The 18,082-nt window shown below is 39.0% G+C and overlaps 2 protein-coding genes across 3 annotated transcripts in view; both read left to right on the top strand.

The window, feature by feature from the left end:
* The first annotated feature begins 1,382 nt into the window (after nt 1-1,382).
* On the top strand, nt 1,383-10,960 carry GNGT1 (G protein subunit gamma transducin 1). 2 transcript variants are annotated; one of them, XM_019624724.1, is made up of 4 exons: nt 1,383-1,400; nt 4,753-4,858; nt 8,832-8,964; nt 9,361-10,960. In XM_019624724.1, the coding sequence occupies exons 2-3, from the start codon at nt 4,763-4,765 to the stop codon at nt 8,958-8,960; spliced, it is 225 nt and encodes a 74-aa protein (XP_019480269.1). In that variant the 5' UTR covers nt 1,383-1,400; nt 4,753-4,762; the 3' UTR covers nt 8,961-8,964; nt 9,361-10,960. The 2 variants fall into 2 exon arrangements, with proteins under 2 accessions (XP_019480269.1, XP_019480268.1); XM_019624723.1 differs by lacking the exon at nt 1,383-1,400 and adding an exon at nt 4,359-4,631.
* A 4,123-nt stretch (nt 10,961-15,083) lies between these two features.
* Nucleotides 15,084-18,082, top strand: part of GNG11 (G protein subunit gamma 11) — a 4,709-nt gene continuing 1,710 nt past the window's right edge. Inside the window, exon 1 of the mRNA XM_019624722.1 lies at nt 15,084-15,620. Coding sequence (XP_019480267.1) covers nt 15,525-15,620 — 96 coding nt within the window. The 5' untranslated portion in view covers nt 15,084-15,524. The remainder of the gene's footprint in view (nt 15,621-18,082) is intronic.

Here is an 18,082-nt window from a genome sequence, read left to right on the forward strand (position 1 = left end):
GACTGTCCCAACCTCCACTCCTGTTACCCTGGCTTTAGCCACCGTCATGTCTCACCTTAGTTACCGAAATTGCCTCTTCCCTGCTTCCACTCTTGTCCTCCAAGATCCACTCTAAATAGTGGCCAGAGTAATGCCACTAAAATATATGAGTCTATTTATAGAGGTAATGTCTCTCGATTACTCAAAACTCTCCAAAGTTCCCTAAGTCACTCAGAGGAAAGCCAGATTCTTCACAACACAAGACGTTCGCTGATACCATATATAATTCTTCCCCCTTGTCCTCTTGCTTCCTCGTATTCACACTGGCTCACTGCTCCCTTTGCACTGTTGTTTCCTGGGACAATCTTTTCTTAGTTACAGACATGGCTCACTCCTTCATTTCCTTCAGGTCTTCGCTCAGTCAGCATTGTAAGCCATCTGTGACCACTCTCTCAACAATGGAACCACTTTTCTTGACCTGTCTTATTCCTATTGTTTCCCTGTTTTATTTTTCTCTTTATCGCTTATCACAATCTGATATATAGTACCTTTTATTTTTGATTGTGTTCATTGTCTTGTCTCCCTCATTAGAATGTAAGTTCCTTGTGGGCAGTTTCCCTTTTATTTTTTCTTTGCTCTACCCTTAGCATTTATCTAGAATAGTGTCTCACATATAATAGCACTGAGTAAATATTTCTTGAATGAGTGAATGAATAAAATATTAGCTGTTATTTTTTATAGTCCCAAATATAATGTCAGGATATAAAAGAATAGAAGACAAGAAAATTTATACCCATATGATGGCAAGTTTATTGTACATGATACAGTGGATTAGTTTCTAAAAAAAAATGTGTCAAATTGAATTGTTTCTAACTCAAATTATTTAAAGTATGCTGGCAAGATTTCTATTTCAAATAATCTGTGATTGATCCTCTGTACAAAACAAAGGACTTTCAAAAATAATTTGAATACATTTTCCCTAATATAGCCCTTAGAGGTTAGATATTTTGTCAAGTTTTCATACTTTAAAATGTGCTTATCTATAATGTATAAAGCAGAAAACAGGTAGCCTTTGAATTTTACACTAGCCCGTTTTAATTCTAAAATAAATTAGCAAGAAACCTGATGGAAACTCTGAAAGTTGTTGGTGAGACACTTGAGCTACTCTACGTAGTTCTAGCCTCCCCAACATTCCCTCAGCCACACCCACATAAACCAGTGAAAACCAAAAAAACAACCTGACATATTTTCAAAAGTCCCCCTAGGGGGCAGTATTGTCCCCGTTGAGACCCGCTGTTCCATAGATACGGTGCAACTGTGAAATGTGTCCTTCCCTCTCTTCTGTTTTTGACCTCAGCTCCTCTGATGGTAGTACAGGATGGAGGAAGAGCTAAAAGGCAAATATTTTCTGCTTAATGGTGGTATGTTTCTTCCCTGGGTTAGGGGTAACTGCTACCTTGGCTTGTTGGTCTATAAGTCTTCAGTCCTCCCCTTATATTCTGGAGAAGGTTGGCGTGGGGATGCTTGGTAATAGAACCGGTAAACTGATGTAGCCCCACTTAGGACTTCACGGAGAGGTGATCAATCCTGAAAGCTTAGAATTTGAGTGGCCCAGGTAACAGGGTAGGAATGGGTGGTGGGGTGAGAGGGTAAATCAATTCTTAGGGTTTTCTGTTTGTTTGTTTCTATTTAATTCTGGAGTATGAAAAAGCAAATCTATTCATTTACACTAGTTTGAAGAAGGGTAACTGAGAAAAGTGTGCTGGAATGGCGAACAGCCCAGGGCAGAAAACCAACACCTGTGTTAAAACCCCAGCTTCATAGACACCCATTGTGTGATTTGGGGCATTTCAATTCTCCAGACCGCTTTTACTTCATCTGCGAAATGGCATAGAGAGTAAATTAGATGGTGTTTGAATCCCTTTAAACCCTTGATCTCAATACAGCTCTGAGCATTTGGGCTCTTCATGCAGACAATATACTCTTCCCTTCTCTGTGTGTCTGGGTGCCCTTGAAGGAGGTGACAGTTTTGATCCTCACTCTTTAAATTTTTTCATCCAAGACCTGTGGAATCAAATTTGGCAAGCATTCTTGAATCTTCTAATATTCACCTTCATGAAATGAAGTATGTTTTACTTAAAATATTCTTAAACATGGTGAATCGCAGCATGATAAAGTTAAGAAATCATTTGATAATAAAGTGGTGTTAGATACCTTGCTCTATTTCTCTAAGTCTAGGTGAATATTTGTGACATAAGTTGCACGTGACTTAACCCTTCATAATTCTCTCCTGTATACTGAACAATATACAGAGTAATAGGCAGTAATAAGAACATAAAAGTTATGAAAGATACAGACACTCTCATAAAGGTCCTTATAATCCACAGTGTCTTAGATTCTTAAAAGCAGAGCCAAGACAAGGACCCTTGTTCAAGTGATTCACTGAGGGTGAGCTCTCAGGAGAAACAGCTGAAGGAAGGAGGAAAGCAGGATAAAACAGGAGAAGTTAAGCAAACATGGTTTCAGAAGCTTTGCTTTATCCTTGAACCCATGGGGAGCTCTGGAAAGTTCTCAGTTATTTCAAGGTTTTTCAGCCCAGAGGTAAGTGATCTGGGCTATTAGAACCCCACTTCAACCAGCCATTTGCTTCAGGCCATCTACAGGGGTCAGCAAGGGACATACTTCCCAGATATCACCAGTTGAAGTGGTTCCCATCAGCCAAGGACAAACCTATGCAGAAGCTTTGCCCTTGGGATCAATAACTGCAGTTGCTGGGAGGGTAACAGTTGTTGGGAGGGTGAATAACCCCCATGGAAAGGAGGATTTGGGCAGGGCACCGAGAGTATCTACTACGCATAGTATTAGAGGAGCTAAATCATGTCTACATGATAGCCTTTAAAAGCTCTTATAAAGCTACCTATAAACAAGTGACGTGGAAGACAGCATAGTCTGAATATCTAGGGGTACAGAGTAAGTGGGTAACCCAGCTAATGTGTACTGAGTGCTTGCTCTGTGTTACACATTGTTATGCAATCTTTATTCCTCTCAAGAAATCTGCAATGTAGGTAATATTGCACCTATTTCTCCGTAAACTGAAGCACAGAGAGGTTAAGTAACTTGGTCAGGGTCACACAGCTAGCAAGTGCCAGTAGATGATCATTTCATTGGCAATAATATGGTCCGGCTTCTCTGGAACAGAGAAAATGAAGTTCTAAGCCCCACCTCAAGTCAAAACCTCTTAGGGTAGGCTCATATTTTAACAAGCTCCCAAAGGGATTCTTATACACAATTGAAGTGTCAGAGCCATTGCCAAGGGAACAAGCTTCCCAAGATGGAGAAAAGTTGTGCAAAGGACAATGTCAACAGGTAAAAATGATCAGTGACATAGACGTGCTTGTGAATTTTTCTAGTCTGAAGGGAGTGAGAATAAAATTGATAATGGGCTCTTGAATACCAAACGATAACTACACAGGAACAAATAAACTTTTTTGTTGTCACATTCTTTCTTAAAATAAGAACACAATAGCAAAAATAAAAAGTATAGGAAACCTTGGCCTGGCGCACACATGGGGCGTTCTTTTCTACCTCTGTGCTGGCCTGTATAGGCATTTACCCCTAAAAATATGCTAAACCACCTCTTTCCCAGGGAAGAGCAGGATATTATAAAATTGGAAAAGGAAATAATATTTCCTCAAAGGTTTTGGAAACGAAAACACCATCTAAAATACTAGGAAATAAGTTAATTGCTGATGTACGATTAGCAGTGTATTTTTATGTCGATGTCTGATAAGTTGTTCTCTGAAGTAGCATGTGACCCAAATATGACTACGTTCATAAAATATGTCATTAGAAAAACTGGATCAGAGAAACAAAAGAGAAGAAGTGATTATAAGCATGATGCCACTTGGCTATAATGAAATATTTCCCAAGCAATTTTATACGGGCACCACCAGCTACTGTGCCGGTGGATCTTTTCTGGTGCCCACTGATCTAATTAAGGAGAAGAGATTGCTAAGAGTGCGGAGGTCCATGCTTTCATGATCAGACTCACTCTGTCCCCTTTAACCTGTTACATTTGCTCATCATTGCTGTGCAATTCACTGTGACAGTTCCATACAAATGCCAGGTGTTGTCTGGAGAAGCACTTTGAAGTTACATGGGTTATTTCTGATGAACAAAGGCGTTTGTTTGCTATATTTCCATTCTATTGGTGCGTATTTCAACCCATGAGTTACCAAGAACGTATAACGACACCTTTTGTATGTTTCTCTGTCAATGCCAGATTAAATACTCTAGTGATTTAGGGGATTACTGGGCAGTCCTCAAAATGACCTTACACTAACTTAAATGGCATAATTCATGTGGTGGAGGGCTTTGGAGTTGGAGATAAGGGTTGGAAATCCAAAGTTTTACACTGAGCAAAAATTGGGGGAAAGGAGGAGTTTTAAGGTCTCTAAAATTACCTACTGACCGAACTGACCTCCCCCCACAAACTGACTAGCAGATGTGCGGAGTCAAGTCCTCGGTTTAATCATATTAGTGAAGATTATAAAGGAGCTTTAAAGCCTCAAGGCTAATGTTCAGTGCTAGAATTGTTCAGAAAGCATTTGTGAGAAGTTGGTTAACACACAAAGAAAGAAACCGTTCACTCAGTAAGTTAAGAGCTGAGGGAAGGGTCTGCTAACCCTGACTTGAAGCAGGTCCGCAATTCCAGTGTATGAACTAACATTCTACTTTCTTTCTTTCTTTCTTTCTTTCTTTCTTTTTTTCCAGCAGGCAAAAGATGCCTGTGATCAATATTGAAGATCTAACAGAAAAGGACAAATTGAAGATGGAAGTTGACCAGCTCAAGAAAGAAGTGACACTGGAAAGAATGCTGGTAAACTGCTGTTTTCTTTTGAATGTTATTTTAAACTAGAGATACTGTAGGACTTGCCAGATTAGAAACCATTGAAGGGGTGTGGAACGTGCTCCCCCAAATATGCCTCTTTGGCATAGGGATCACTTTAGGCTGGTTATTTTTAAGTTCCAAGAGAAGCTCTGGGAACCAAGCAGGAGCTATCTTTCTGTAAGATACATTTACATTTATAAGGAAAATCTCTGTGTGTAAGGGTGTCTCTGTACCAGGGAGCGAAGGATGACTAAATCTCTAGAAACTCTTACCAGTAGAGAAGGCAAAGGCTTTAAATCTGCATAACACCTTACCTTACCCTTGTGTACTGTGCTTTGTCTGGGAATCTCTCATAAATGGCCCTCACCCCCACCTCATCTTTCTTTTGTCTTTAGCTGGAGATGGTATTTAAGGAGGTGCCCTGGGTCGTGTCAGGGAGCTATTCAGTTTTCCTGGGTATGTCCTGGCTAAACACCATGTATACAGAGGGTTTACATGTTATTCAACTTCTGTTTGTTTTTCTCCTGTTAATCTGCTTTTTCATTACAGAGGGTTCTCAGCCAAGAACCTAGAAAGGCAGAGGGAAGTTATTTATTGTGCCCCATATCATTCACTGGAGAGGCTCAATGTAGTTAAAAATAAAATTTTGGGGTAAAAATTCACCAGAGATTAAGAAAATGAATAATCACAATTATCTCTTGATTTAGACTCTAAACCAAAGGTTTGGGAAACTATTTCCCATGGGACAAATCCAGCCTTTAGCCTGTTTTTTTGGTATGACCACTAAACTGGAAATGTTTTCACATTTTTAGGGTTGTTTAAAAGGAAAGAAAGAAAAAATTGAAGTCAATGAGACAGAGACCATATTTTAGCTAAGCAATAAAATGAAGCAATGCATATAGGCATTTTGTTTTCCCCTTTCTAAATTGATAAGCTTTATTTTATTTAATCAATTCTTAGATATTGTTTAAATACTTTTATCCAAGACCTCACCCCCTCCAGCACTGTCATGGCCAGTAATGAGTAAGTACATTCTATCTCTTCTTTGCAAATAAAAATGAGTTCAAGTACAAGAACTCACTGGTTGCTTTCAAAAACATCTGACAGGTCTTGGAAATGGATTATGAAGAGTTCTTTGACAATAGAAGGGGCAGAGATGGCAAAGGAATAAAAGTTTCCACCAAGCAAACAGTGACTGAAGCTTGGAAAATGTAGATAGGTATTTTAGATTTCTTCATTTTATAAAAGTTAGTAGAAACAAAAACTCCTCCACAAATGGTAAGAGTATATTTTGTTAAAAAATTTATTTTATCAGGCCAAAGCGAAAAAAGAAGTTTGTGTTATCTTCATACTTTGCTCAGAACTTGTACTCCCAATAAAAACAGGAATTTTGGCTTATTTTATGTTTATAATTATCTCAAACTTCCCTGTTGCCCTTTCCACATAAACAAAACATGTTTTGCTGTAAAGATAAAATTCAATCTATAAACAGCACAAAAACTTGGAACACATATTCAAAAAGTTCAAGTCTTTAGAATTGGGGGATAATAAAATATAATTTTCAGTAAAGGAGAGTTATTTTTTTTCTTTTTTACTTGAAACATCCAAAAGCTGTTTTATTATTTATATACTCAGGATTCTTGTTTTGTAGGCAATTTGGTTGCCTTCATATTTATTATTCACTTGTGGCCAGTTTACCCAGGAATTTTTACTTTGGAAGTCAAACTAATTGAATCTCAGACTGCCAAAACCACACACACACACACACACACACACACACACACACACACACACACACACCTTCCAGGTCCTGAAACCACAGCTCTGACGCCAGATGGCACAGTGCCATTACAATATGGTTAAGTGGATAGACTCTAGAACCCTCTCTCTGGTTCAGACTCTGATTCTACAGCTTTCTCCCTGTGTAACACTCATCTAAGTTATCTAACTTGCCTGTGCCTCTGTTTCTTCTTCTGTAAAATGGGCATAGTAAGAACATCTAAAGCAGACGGCAATTGGGAGGGATACGTGGAGTGATATATACAAAGCTCTGAGAACAACGCCTAGCACAGAGCAAGTGCTTTCTACCATTATTTTTTAAATGATTGTTGATAGCTATGAACCAGACTGGCCCATAATATGCCTCAACCTATTTTGCTGCCAAGGCAGTAGTATTATCAGAGTAAGACAACTCTTTGTATCCAGTTTCTAAAGTTGACAGATAGATTTGCCATAACCGTAAGTCAATGGAATAGGCAAAGACTAAAGATATTCTTTGGAATAATAGCTAAAAAGAGCTACCGTTTGACTGAGCATCTTTGTATGCCAGGCACGTACTGCGACCAGTGTTGCTCTTGCTAGTTCATAGATGAAGTAACTAAATTTTAGATGAACAATCTTAACTAAGATACTTAGCTGGTCAATGGGCAGGGCCGAAATGCAAACCTGGAGTGTCCTGAATCCAGCATCGAAGCTTTCCACCACGCCATGTCATCTTGAATTAAACTATACATACATGTACTTAAAATAAGCATCGCTGAAATAATTTTCAACACATACACTCACATAGGACTTTAGGTAACTTATTGCTTCTTATATCCTGTGGACCTAGCCAGACCCCGTCAAAACCAACCCCTCACTGACTCCTGAATTAGGACAGCAATTTAAGCCTCTGTTCCTGACATGTGTTTGGAGCCAAAGGAGCTGGTGTTGGGAGGAGGGGGAGAAAAGTTAATCTAAATCCCAAATTTTGAATTTTAAGGAAGAAGAAACATGAATCTAAAGGACAGCTTATTTCAAAACTGTATTAACCCCTAGAATCATCGTACGAAGGAGCCACTTGACCAATGCCTGGCCCCAGTTAGAAATAATTCGTCCTAAGATGTAAATAGTGATTTTTCAGAGTTGTAATCTTAAGTCTTATGACTAATGTTGCTTGGAATTGGCATATAAAAAGGGCCAATTGGCATGTAAATAAAGTTTTATTTACAAAAAATAAAATGATAAATTGGTTGGGTAACTTATGGAATGGCCACTGAATGAACTGCCAAAAATGAAGTTGCTCTGTGTTAATCTCATTAATGCTATATTAAGTGAAACAAAGCAAACTAAAAGCTTAAAAAAATGAATAATTTGATCCCATGTGTGTTTATGAATGTGTACACACACACACACACACACACACACACACACTTATATTTACACATGTATAGGACATTGCCCCTAAAAGGTGTGTTAAATGGTATGCTAACAGGCTCTAGCTGAGTCCATTAAAGTGCTAAAGCTTAATTTTTCAACAAGTCATTACTACAATGGTGCAGATGAGTGTGGCACAAGCTCACAAACAAAACCAATGATTCAGTTCAGCAAATATTCATTTACTGAATACCAACTAAATGCAGGCTCTGTTCTAGATGCCTGGGATACATGTGAACAAATACGCCCAAGGCCCCTGGCCCTTCGGTACTCACCTTCTAGTGCCCTGCCGTGATCAATCATTGCAGATAAGTTTAAAATAAAACGACATGTGCGTACTTCTGAGATTCCAGGAGTGGCAATAAGCCTGGAATTCAGCATTTATTCATTCCCTTCCACCTTTACAGGTCACATTTTTGGAACGAGGGAAAAGATTTAATTAATGTTCCCTCTGGTGACATTCTTGACCTGCGTTGCCAGCTGTGTTCTAATCTCCGGGACCTGTCTCCTTTTAGGAAGCTGGAGGCAGCATCTGCTGGGAACCCTTCGCTGGGGTGTGGCCAGCTGTTTCTCCTTTGCCTGGAGCTATCCAGGACAGAGGAGGGCGCAGCTATTTCTTCTTCTCTCCTAGAAAGTACATGCACATTGGGCAGGAAGCAGGATCACATGAAAAACACAGAACACAAAAATGCTAATAAATACGTTCTTGGATTCTGCAGTTTCTATAATAAACCAAATGCATCATCTCTTTCTCCTTTCCTTCAAGGTATCCAAGTGTTGTGAAGAAGTGAGGGATTATGTTGAAGAAAGATCTGGTGAGGACCCACTAGTAAAGGGTATCCCAGAGGACAAAAACCCCTTCAAGGAGCTCAAAGGAGGCTGTGTGATTTCATAAAATGGTAAATTAAATAAATAAACAATACATTTTAAAAACCCTTGGAATATCTTGAGCTTTAGTGACAATATTAATTTCCGATCATATATAATAACATTAAGCATGCATATGAATTTTTAAATTTATAAATGTAAACTTTTAATAAAAATTGGGCTGTGATCATGCATGCCTGTTTCTGTTCAGGTATTTAGCACAGGGGTTAACACACAACTGACAATAAATGTCGAGTCACCCCTTTCTTTAACAAGAATTACTATGTTCTGTGAATGAGTCTATATTATTTTAGTTGCCTATAGTTGATGTTTTATATTTGTTCACTTCCCTTTCAACACTCATAGTATTCCACTTGCGAATTCCACGGTTAGACTTATATTTTTCCCAACTTTCCTCTTGCCTACAGAATGAGGAAGCCTATTCTGTTGATTCATGGAAGACCTATCCTGGCAGAATATGTGCTACAAAGGTTTTTGTTGTTGATGTTTTATTTTCTGTTTCTCTTTCTCCCTCAACCCCCAGTCAGCGGTGATGGTTTTAACATAACCTCTTTCTACATTCTTGCCAGTTCTACTCGTCACCAATACAGTGACTTTTTCCCAGAACGCCAACTGGATTATGGGTTCAGTGTATAGTCACAGTGGATTTATCCAGCACCAGAATGAAAGTTATGAGGATCCAAAGAGTTCTGGCTCTGGCACTTGACTACCTGATTGGAAAAAGTACTTCATCTTTCTAAATCTGTTTCTTTTGCTGTAGGATAAGGATAATAAAAGTTCTATCCCCTTTTTCAGGGGTTTAAATATTATACTAGGGAGACTATAGCACTTGGCATATTGCCTGACACATAGTAAGACCCAGTACGTGTTAATTAGTATTACTGCTGGAAAGGGAACTAGACAAACTAGGCAAACTACCCAGAATCCTTTAATAAGATACATGCTATTCCATCCCCATGATGACTCACCAGTTCAGTCCTTTTTTCTGTAACAGTGCAAAGTCAAGATACAAGAATAGCTATCATTTGCATCATCTTTCTAATCCCTTTCCTCTTGGCATCTTATTGAGTTTGCATAAGCCAAATTTTACTACCTTTGTGCTAATGACTAAGAGATAATCTTGTGTCTGCTTCTGTAACAAAAGACAAGTGTTAATGACCCCAGGAGGAAACTGTTTTTGTTGTTAGTGTTTCCTTGTTGCTCTCCCACATTTACAGTGATATTTTTAGATGCATTAGTGATCAGAAATGCTAATTCATTGTAATCCTCTTAACAACAAGATAAGAATTATCTATTATTTGGTCTGGAAGGGAATCTAAAGGGCTCCCCATGTTTGGCTGTGCACTATGTCCTCCACTCTGGCCACAGCAAATGCCCCACAAAGATCTATTGAGTCCTGCCTAACCCCTTCATTTTGGAATGGAGAAAAACCAAGGCTCAGAGAAGTGAATTGGCAAATTTCTCAGGTCCAGACTCTGGGTCTCTGGCTGAATGGTTAGCCACACACTCTACCACATATCAAACATGTTTTGGGTATTAAGGCATTCCAGGATACAATACTACAGTCTCTTAGTTCTTTTTCCTCAGGAGAAGCTCTTTTCCCCTTGTTTAAAATTACAAAATCCCTCTCCCACCACCTCCAGCACTTCTATCTCCCTTTATTTTCCTTCAGAGCACCTTTCACCATGTAGCATACTATAGATTTTATTTCTTTGTTTGTTTAATTGTGGTCTGTCTCTAGGGGTTTTCCATGGGCAAATTAGTGTTTATTAAAATGTTCTATATATCTTTTTTTCTGATGAAAGAAAGTACAGAGTCTTGGCTATGGAATTTAGGTAACATGTACAGTCCAAACCAGCATCTCTAGCTTTCATCTAACAACTGGAAATAGACTTTGGAGTCAGTCAATTCTAAATTAAAATCTTATCTCATCCACTTTTTTTTTAAAGATTTTATTGGGGAATTGGGGGAGGGGAACAGTGTTGGGGAATCTGGGGAAGGGGAACAGACAAGTTGCTGTCCTTTTGTTCTTCAGTCTAGTTGTGGAGGATGTCGCTTCACTGGCCCATGTTGGTATTATCATTGCACCCTTCCCAGATGAGGCAGATGGGTCACCGGTCTCTGGATGGCCTCTCACAGTGGCTCTTGGAAGCTCACACCGGCTGCTGGCTGCTCATACCAGCTGCCGGCCACACACGGTAGCTTAGGGCAGCCCACTGCAGCAGGGGCTATAGCCTACAGTGTTGCCGGCAACTCATGGCAGCCCAGCTCCAGGTTGAGCTGTTGTTGTTCACCATCTTAGCTGTAGAGGGCGCAGTATCACTGGCCCTCATGTGGGATCCAAACCGGGGCCCTGCTGCTCAGAGTTGGCGTCCCAAGCCAGCTCTTAACCAACGTGCCACTCAGCCGGCCCCTCATCCACTTTCTAGTTGAGGACTTTATAAGTAACTTCAGCTCTTTGAACCTCAGGGTTTTTTGGGGGTTTTTATGTATAAATGGGGGATTAGAATGAATGATTATATGAATATTTAAAATCATTTAGATCAAAGATGAGACTATAGAAGAAAACCTAATAAATGTACTTTACTATAATAAACCCTGTAGACTTCCTATAGTCAAAAACTTAAATATTAATATTAAATTATCCCTGACATGGCACTTCATCTTCCCACCTTCAGGAGTATAGTCACACTGATCTGTCCGCCTGAAATGTCCCTCCACTCCATCTCATTTCAGCCTCTTGAAATCCTACTTCTCTTCTTAGGCTCACTAAAAACTATCTCCTCTGTTCCTCACTCCATCCCAAGAGTATTTTATATATCCCTTAAGTCATTTAACATTACTTTGCTTTCTCTTATTATAATTAGTATGGTTGTCTTAATGGTATATTGTAAATTTCCCAAGTCCGAGTCCTATTCATCTTTGAAACTACCATACCAACTAATAAATCGTCTCTACAATTTAATTGACTTAATAAATGTTTACTTCAATTAAAAGCAGGCACTTTTTATGTTGGGTAATTCAGAATTCTTATTGGCTTATTAACTGAACAGTAGGGTAAAAGTCCCATTGCTTACAAATATAGATTGTCAGCGGAATTTTGAGTAAGATAAAAATCACAGGAAGGAAGTATAAAGAAAGATGATCCCGGAAGAAGGAAATGAAATCATGACTGCCCCACAGCCTTCGCAGCTACAAGCGGCAGTGAGTAACTCGGCTTTATTATTTGTTTCCAGAAGTTATTCCAATGCCATGGGTTACTAGGTTAAATAAAATGAAGTAAAACTGTGGGGAAACAAAACATACTCCAGGCACAGTCTTAGCATTTCGCCCTTCAACAAAACTTCTTGATCTCATTAGTAAGAATGGGTAAAGTGTATATATATGTGGACTTACTATATCATTTGAGATATTTGCACTTTGAGGGTGTTTTGTATACAGAGGTGAATTTAAGCTTTAGAAAGGAAAAAGAAAAAACACAAAACCTCACTGTTGTTTTAACTTGGGTTGACTTGATTGCAGCCACATTTTAAAACAAGACTAATATTAAATGTACTAAATTCCTAAAAGAATGTATTAACATGAGAAAAACAATAAGCTGAGTAATGAGGATGGCCAATTATATGTGAGGGAAATTAAAAGTCTTGCATGAACAAAATTGATCAAATAAATCATTTTGACAAGTGAATTATTAGTTGTTTAGGTAACCAGAGCATCAGACACAGGTCATCCTGTGACTTCACATTATCTCCATCTAGAAAAGGAATCTTACACACATAGTTATGTGAAATGGATGAGTTCATGAAAATTTCCGTGTGATTGTTATAATAAATTGAACCAAATATGAAGTGGACCAAGAGTGTGTGAAATGTCTGTTAAAGATTTTTTTTAAAGAAACCATCATTTTAATGACCTAAACAGCCATTTACTTTATAAATTTTAGAGGAGCGGAATTTGGGTGGTAACCTAGTTTATTTACACCTATAAAGCAGAGGCAAAAATCACAAGATAAAATAAGACCAAAACCCTGGTCTTTTTAGAGTTCAAGTTAGTACTAAATCAATTCCAATATAACTGCCCTTAACATTTTCTTTAAAAATTTATTTTATATGGAGTTTTAACAACATACTTAATACATGAGAAAAATAGTCAAATAATTGTTTTTCCTTATTTTGCATGTCAAGGTAAATATTTCATGGTCTTTGCTCTTTTATACTTTAAAAGTGAAAATAACCACATGGTTAATTTTATTCTTATGCAGATTTCCTCTTTTTTAACTTTTTTTTAATGTAACCAATGATTTTAAACATTTTTTCAATTTTAGTTGACATACAATATTGTACAACATAGTGATTAGACATTTATATAACATTTATATAACTTACGAAATGATCGCCCCTGTGTGATCAAGGGATTTCAGCATTTCCCAATTCATTTTAGTTTAGCCAATTTATTTTGTATAATATCAGCATGTGAATTATTTGGTAAGAAAAAAACCTTTAAAAAAGTAGACTAATATGTATTTCATCCCTAAGTCTTATAATACTGTGGAAGAAGTTAGAATCACTATAGATTTATAAATATTTTTTACTGCACGCAGCTAGGTGATTTCACAGGAAAAAAATTTTCAAACCAAAGTAACTCTATTTTTATGATTTGGAACATACATTAATTTACTTAACCAATTTATTTAATTTGGATGCTGAACTTATGTAATTTAGGCCACATTAAGTACTTTCACTAACATATTTAACCTATTTTTAACCAATCTTTTAAATGTAAGCAATGGGGAATCCAAACAAATGCATGGGTTCTAGAGACAGATGTGAGTTATTGTCTTGGTTCACTGCTTCCTAACAGGGAAAAAGTCCTGCAGCTGATCTAGCTCTGAGTCTGGGAGATCTGGAATGTGTGGTATTTCTAATACAGAAACAGAAAGTCCTATACATTTCTCTTTGTGCAAGTGATTGATCAGATGTAGAAACATAAATACAATAAGAAACAAAACATACCTTAGCGAATTCACCCCTCCCCTGACCCATCACATATTTTACAAATTAGAAAACCAAAGTCCAGGAAAAAAATAAGTGCCTTTTCCAGTGATGGCCAGTGTCAGAGCGGGGACTAGAACCCAGAAGTACTTATCAAGTAGCTCACTGGGTTTTTTTTGACAAACAAAACCTCTGCTTACAAAACAGGGAGTGGCCATGGGCGTCTAAGGCCTAGTGCCTCGAAATATTCAGTCAATGACTCCTCTTTTATTTGAATGTGACTCTATAGGCAGTAGGTAATCCCCAGGGAGAAAGAGAAATATCTCACTGCTGCTTGGGAAGGTTTTTTACATTTGTGCTTTGTTTTTCTTCTAGCCTTTTAAGCACCATTAACAGGGTTTTGGTTTATAGTCAAAGGGAAAGTTTATATTGCACATAAACATTTTTCACATCAGACACTTTTCCTGGTTTTTACAAAGTGGCAGTTAGATGAATATTGCTTTCCAGAAAGTGGAGAAACCAATACTACGGGAATTCAATGCCTTCAGCCAGGAAGGTGCTCCACCCAGGAATTCAAAATCCTTGGTGTCAAGGGTCACCCAAAACTTGGCAGATGGCGAGTGGAGAAAATCTTCCTGGTGGGAACGTTAGGATTCCTGCTTCTGTCTTCTCTAGAATCATCTGCTTATCTGCCAATCATTACAAAACACCCCTGTGAAGAAAGAATACAGGCTTTGCTGTTGGCGATGCAGAAGATTGTTAAATGTCAGAAAATGGCCCTGCACGTTAAATAACATTCATCTTCCCATCCCCCTTTTATCCCAAAATGTTAAGTCCTTCCGAGGCGTTTAACACACTGGATGGCTAGGCATCAACAGATGTGGTGGCTGTTTCTGAGATCACAGCTCAGTTTCATTTTCCTCTTGGGACTTTTCTTAAGCGTCCACAGTTCCCACAATAAACATGTATGTAACTGGGGGAAAGTTACGTGCTGTATATTTTTGAAACTCTTGGAGAGGTGAAGGGCCGTTATTTCCTGCCGTGTAGTGTCCTCCTTTTCTTGCTTCACAAACAAAACCCGGATATGACTTGGGAACGAAAAAAAAAAAAAAAGGAACAAAAAGTAAAGCTTTTGTTGTTTCTCCAGAAAAGTGGGCTAGCTCAACCCCAGCCCTGGGCTGGGGCCCCGCGGGCGTGGCTGGGACGGGAGCCAGGTCTCAGGCCAGCATCCCCGCGGGAGATCCCGCAGGGCGAAGCTTTTCAAGGTCCTTGGGCCGCCTTTCACACTGAACCCTCTCCCCGGGTTCCCTAGGACAGGCCTCCTGGGGTTGTGGGGACCTGAGAGAGAGACCAGGGCTTTTAAGATCCTGGGTCACTGGGCAGGGCTGGCGTGAGGGGACCGCCCCGAGGCAGCTGAGCCCTCTGGGCTCTGGGGAGCACCGCGCGGGGAGGCGGTTCCATCCTGAGCCGGCGGGCGCGGTGCGCAGGCAGCGCAGTTATTTTGGGACGCGCCCTGGTTTGCAAGCGCTTTCAGCCGGTCCGCTTCCAGAGCTGTCCCCCGGCCCAGTTCTGGGGCGAAGATGCCGGCCCTTCACATCGAAGATTTGCCAGAAAAGGAAAAACTGAAAATGGAAGTTGAGCAACTTCGCAAAGAAGTGAAGTTGCAGAGACAACAGGTAAGTTGCCTGTCTCAGAATATTTCCTTCTCTGAAATGAACCAGGGTCAGCTTTTCCTGGTGAAATAAACAGTGTTCTTGTTTTTGCTTTGTTTTTGCAGCTTCTCTTGAAATAGGGCTTCTTCTTGAAGTGGTGCCTGGGAACTGCCAGTTGATGTGGGGGGGAAGTCACAGGAGAAAGCAGGGACCCGATGGGTAATTTAAAGCCAAATGTCCGAACATCTGAGGAACCTAGAGTGGGGGAAACAGACAAGAAATTTTGCCCACTGTTAGACATTTGGTTTTAAAAACCTCAAGCTGTAGGAAAACGACAGATGGTTACTTTTTTCCTTGATCTGTTTCATTATAGGAAAGAATGATATTTGAAAGGTTTTTCTAAAATCACAATTTAAAGTCTTGAAGTACCTAGTTTTCAGTTCCACCAGGGCTCTCCAAAGGTGTGCTGTGAATTGTCCGTTGGGGCTCGGAAGCAAACATTACAATTTCTATCTTTATTTATTTGTAAATCTCACCCCATTATAATTTCCAGTTTATGTTTTATAAATATGCTTAATGAACTAAATACAGCAGCATCTGGATTTACTTATAAATAATTACACATATACTGAGGTGCATATGACAATTATTTTTAGTGACCCTGATGAAAAATTGTATAGACTTCCAAATCGGATTACAACTTCAGTGAAAATATATGCCCATGTTCGGAAGTCTCCACTGCAGTTTGTTGGAGATTTTATAATTTTTTCACTTCAATTTCTTACTGGTTAATAGGGGCCTTTGTTCCTTCCTTTTTTTCCCCTTAATCAGGTAACCTGTAGTCCAGGAATAGGTTTTTGGATAGATATCTTTTTTAAGGGAAAAGATCTAGTCCCTTCTCCCCACTAAGAAAAATTTAAACTGATTTTATTTCTCTATGGATTAATGCTAAAAAAAAATTAAGAAAGACAACAGAAATGAAGCAGGTATGGTAAATATGCTCACTTACCTTCCTACTCTAGTGATACTACGTCTGTTCATGACAAGAGCCTCATTTTTCAGGATGTACATTTTGAGTGATGTTTGGAAGATGCCAGCTTTTCTGAGTTTTACTCTTTACCCATTTCTTTTCTCACATTTAACCTTTCACTTCCAAATATCCCTACTCTCCTAGATTTTGGAGTACAAAGCCCTTTCTACATGTTGAGAGTTTTTGTAGCTTTAAAAATACTGCTGGGTTTAAAGGGGAAAAAACCCCATAAATTTAAGGGACCAATGAATAGGCTTGTTTCTTGAAACTTTAAGGGACCCGTTTTGAGGATGGCAAAGCCCACAGTACAGCATGAGCTGGCTGCTTAGTTCTTTTCACACAATGAACGTTAGAGGTTACATGTTAAACAGTTGCATATACTGAAGTGAAGCATTTGTGTGCAAAGTTAGAGAATCTTAATCTCTGGTATCATTATGCGGAAGTTATGGGGGAAAAAAGAGACAAGTGTCATCTCGTCATTTAAGACTTCAAATTAGAAATTGGGCAGAACCTAGATGCAGCTGACTATGTGGAAATTAAAGTATCATTCATTAGCAGGTCTGCCCTGCCAGCTCCAAACCTCTACATCTAGGACACATCCTGCTAGGTTGGCTTTCCAACTTCAGAAACTCCAAGTGTATGCTAGAGGGAGGGAAATTTTCAGGGATAGCCTTAGGGGATGAAGGGAGGGGCATCAAAGTCCTCAAAATAATATTCAAACATATTTTATTATCTTTGAGTTATAGAGTAGTAGTGCTAGACAAATACTAGGACTCTTAGAGATCATTTAATCCTCTTACATTTACGGATAAAAAGCCTGAATTCCAAGGATCTAACTAGCTCCTCATTTAAGACCCCAGAGATAATGATAGGGCAGTTACTAAAACACATGTTTTCCGATGCCCAGTCTGCTATTCTGTCAATCAGCTGTTCTTGTGCTCAAGCCAAGGGCACAAAACTCACAGGCTGATTTCTGGCTCCAGCTAATTGTTGTTCAAACATATCCTCTTCATCATGGAAGGAAATGCATCAGAGGAGGGCTTATTCTCTTTGGAGGTTGCAGATCTTTTTGGAAACCTAATGAAGAAGCCTCTTTTAAGAATAGATACAATTTAGGGGAACTTGAATCTTATCCATAAGTTTCTCTGGGGCCACAGGCCCCAAGTTATGGATACTTGCATCATCACTTCTGAGAATTCACTTCAAGTGCACACACCGTGAATGTCTCCAGCAAGAGTGGAGAGCAGGTGTTACCTGGGAGACTGGTACTTGAAGAGATTTTATTTTGCCACATTTTAAGCCAGATAACTACATGACCCTGTTTTAAATTTTACAAGACCAGTGTTCTAACCCCTAGACCCTGTTTTAAATTTTAGATCAGTGGCCTCCACACTGGTGTGAAAAGAATCCTTGGGGTGTGGGAGTAAAATATTAAAATTTCTATTTTGGGTTAGTT

The sequence above is a fragment of the Hipposideros armiger genome, unplaced genomic scaffold (genome assembly GCF_001890085.2).
Source record: "Hipposideros armiger isolate ML-2016 unplaced genomic scaffold, ASM189008v1 scaffold_603, whole genome shotgun sequence".
In the NCBI taxonomy this organism is placed as follows: Eukaryota; Metazoa; Chordata; class Mammalia; order Chiroptera; family Hipposideridae; genus Hipposideros; species Hipposideros armiger.

What these genes read in the sequence shown, in the direction of transcription:
- GNGT1 (XM_019624724.1), top strand. Translation starts at nt 4,763, where the DNA reads ATGCCTGTGATCAATATTGAAGATCTAACAGAAAAGGACAAATTGAAG. An exon ending in TGACACTGGAAAGAATGCTG is followed by an intron (nt 4,859 to 8,831) that starts GTAAACTGCTGT and finishes CTTTCCTTCAAG; the next exon opens with GTATCCAAGTGTTGTGAAGA.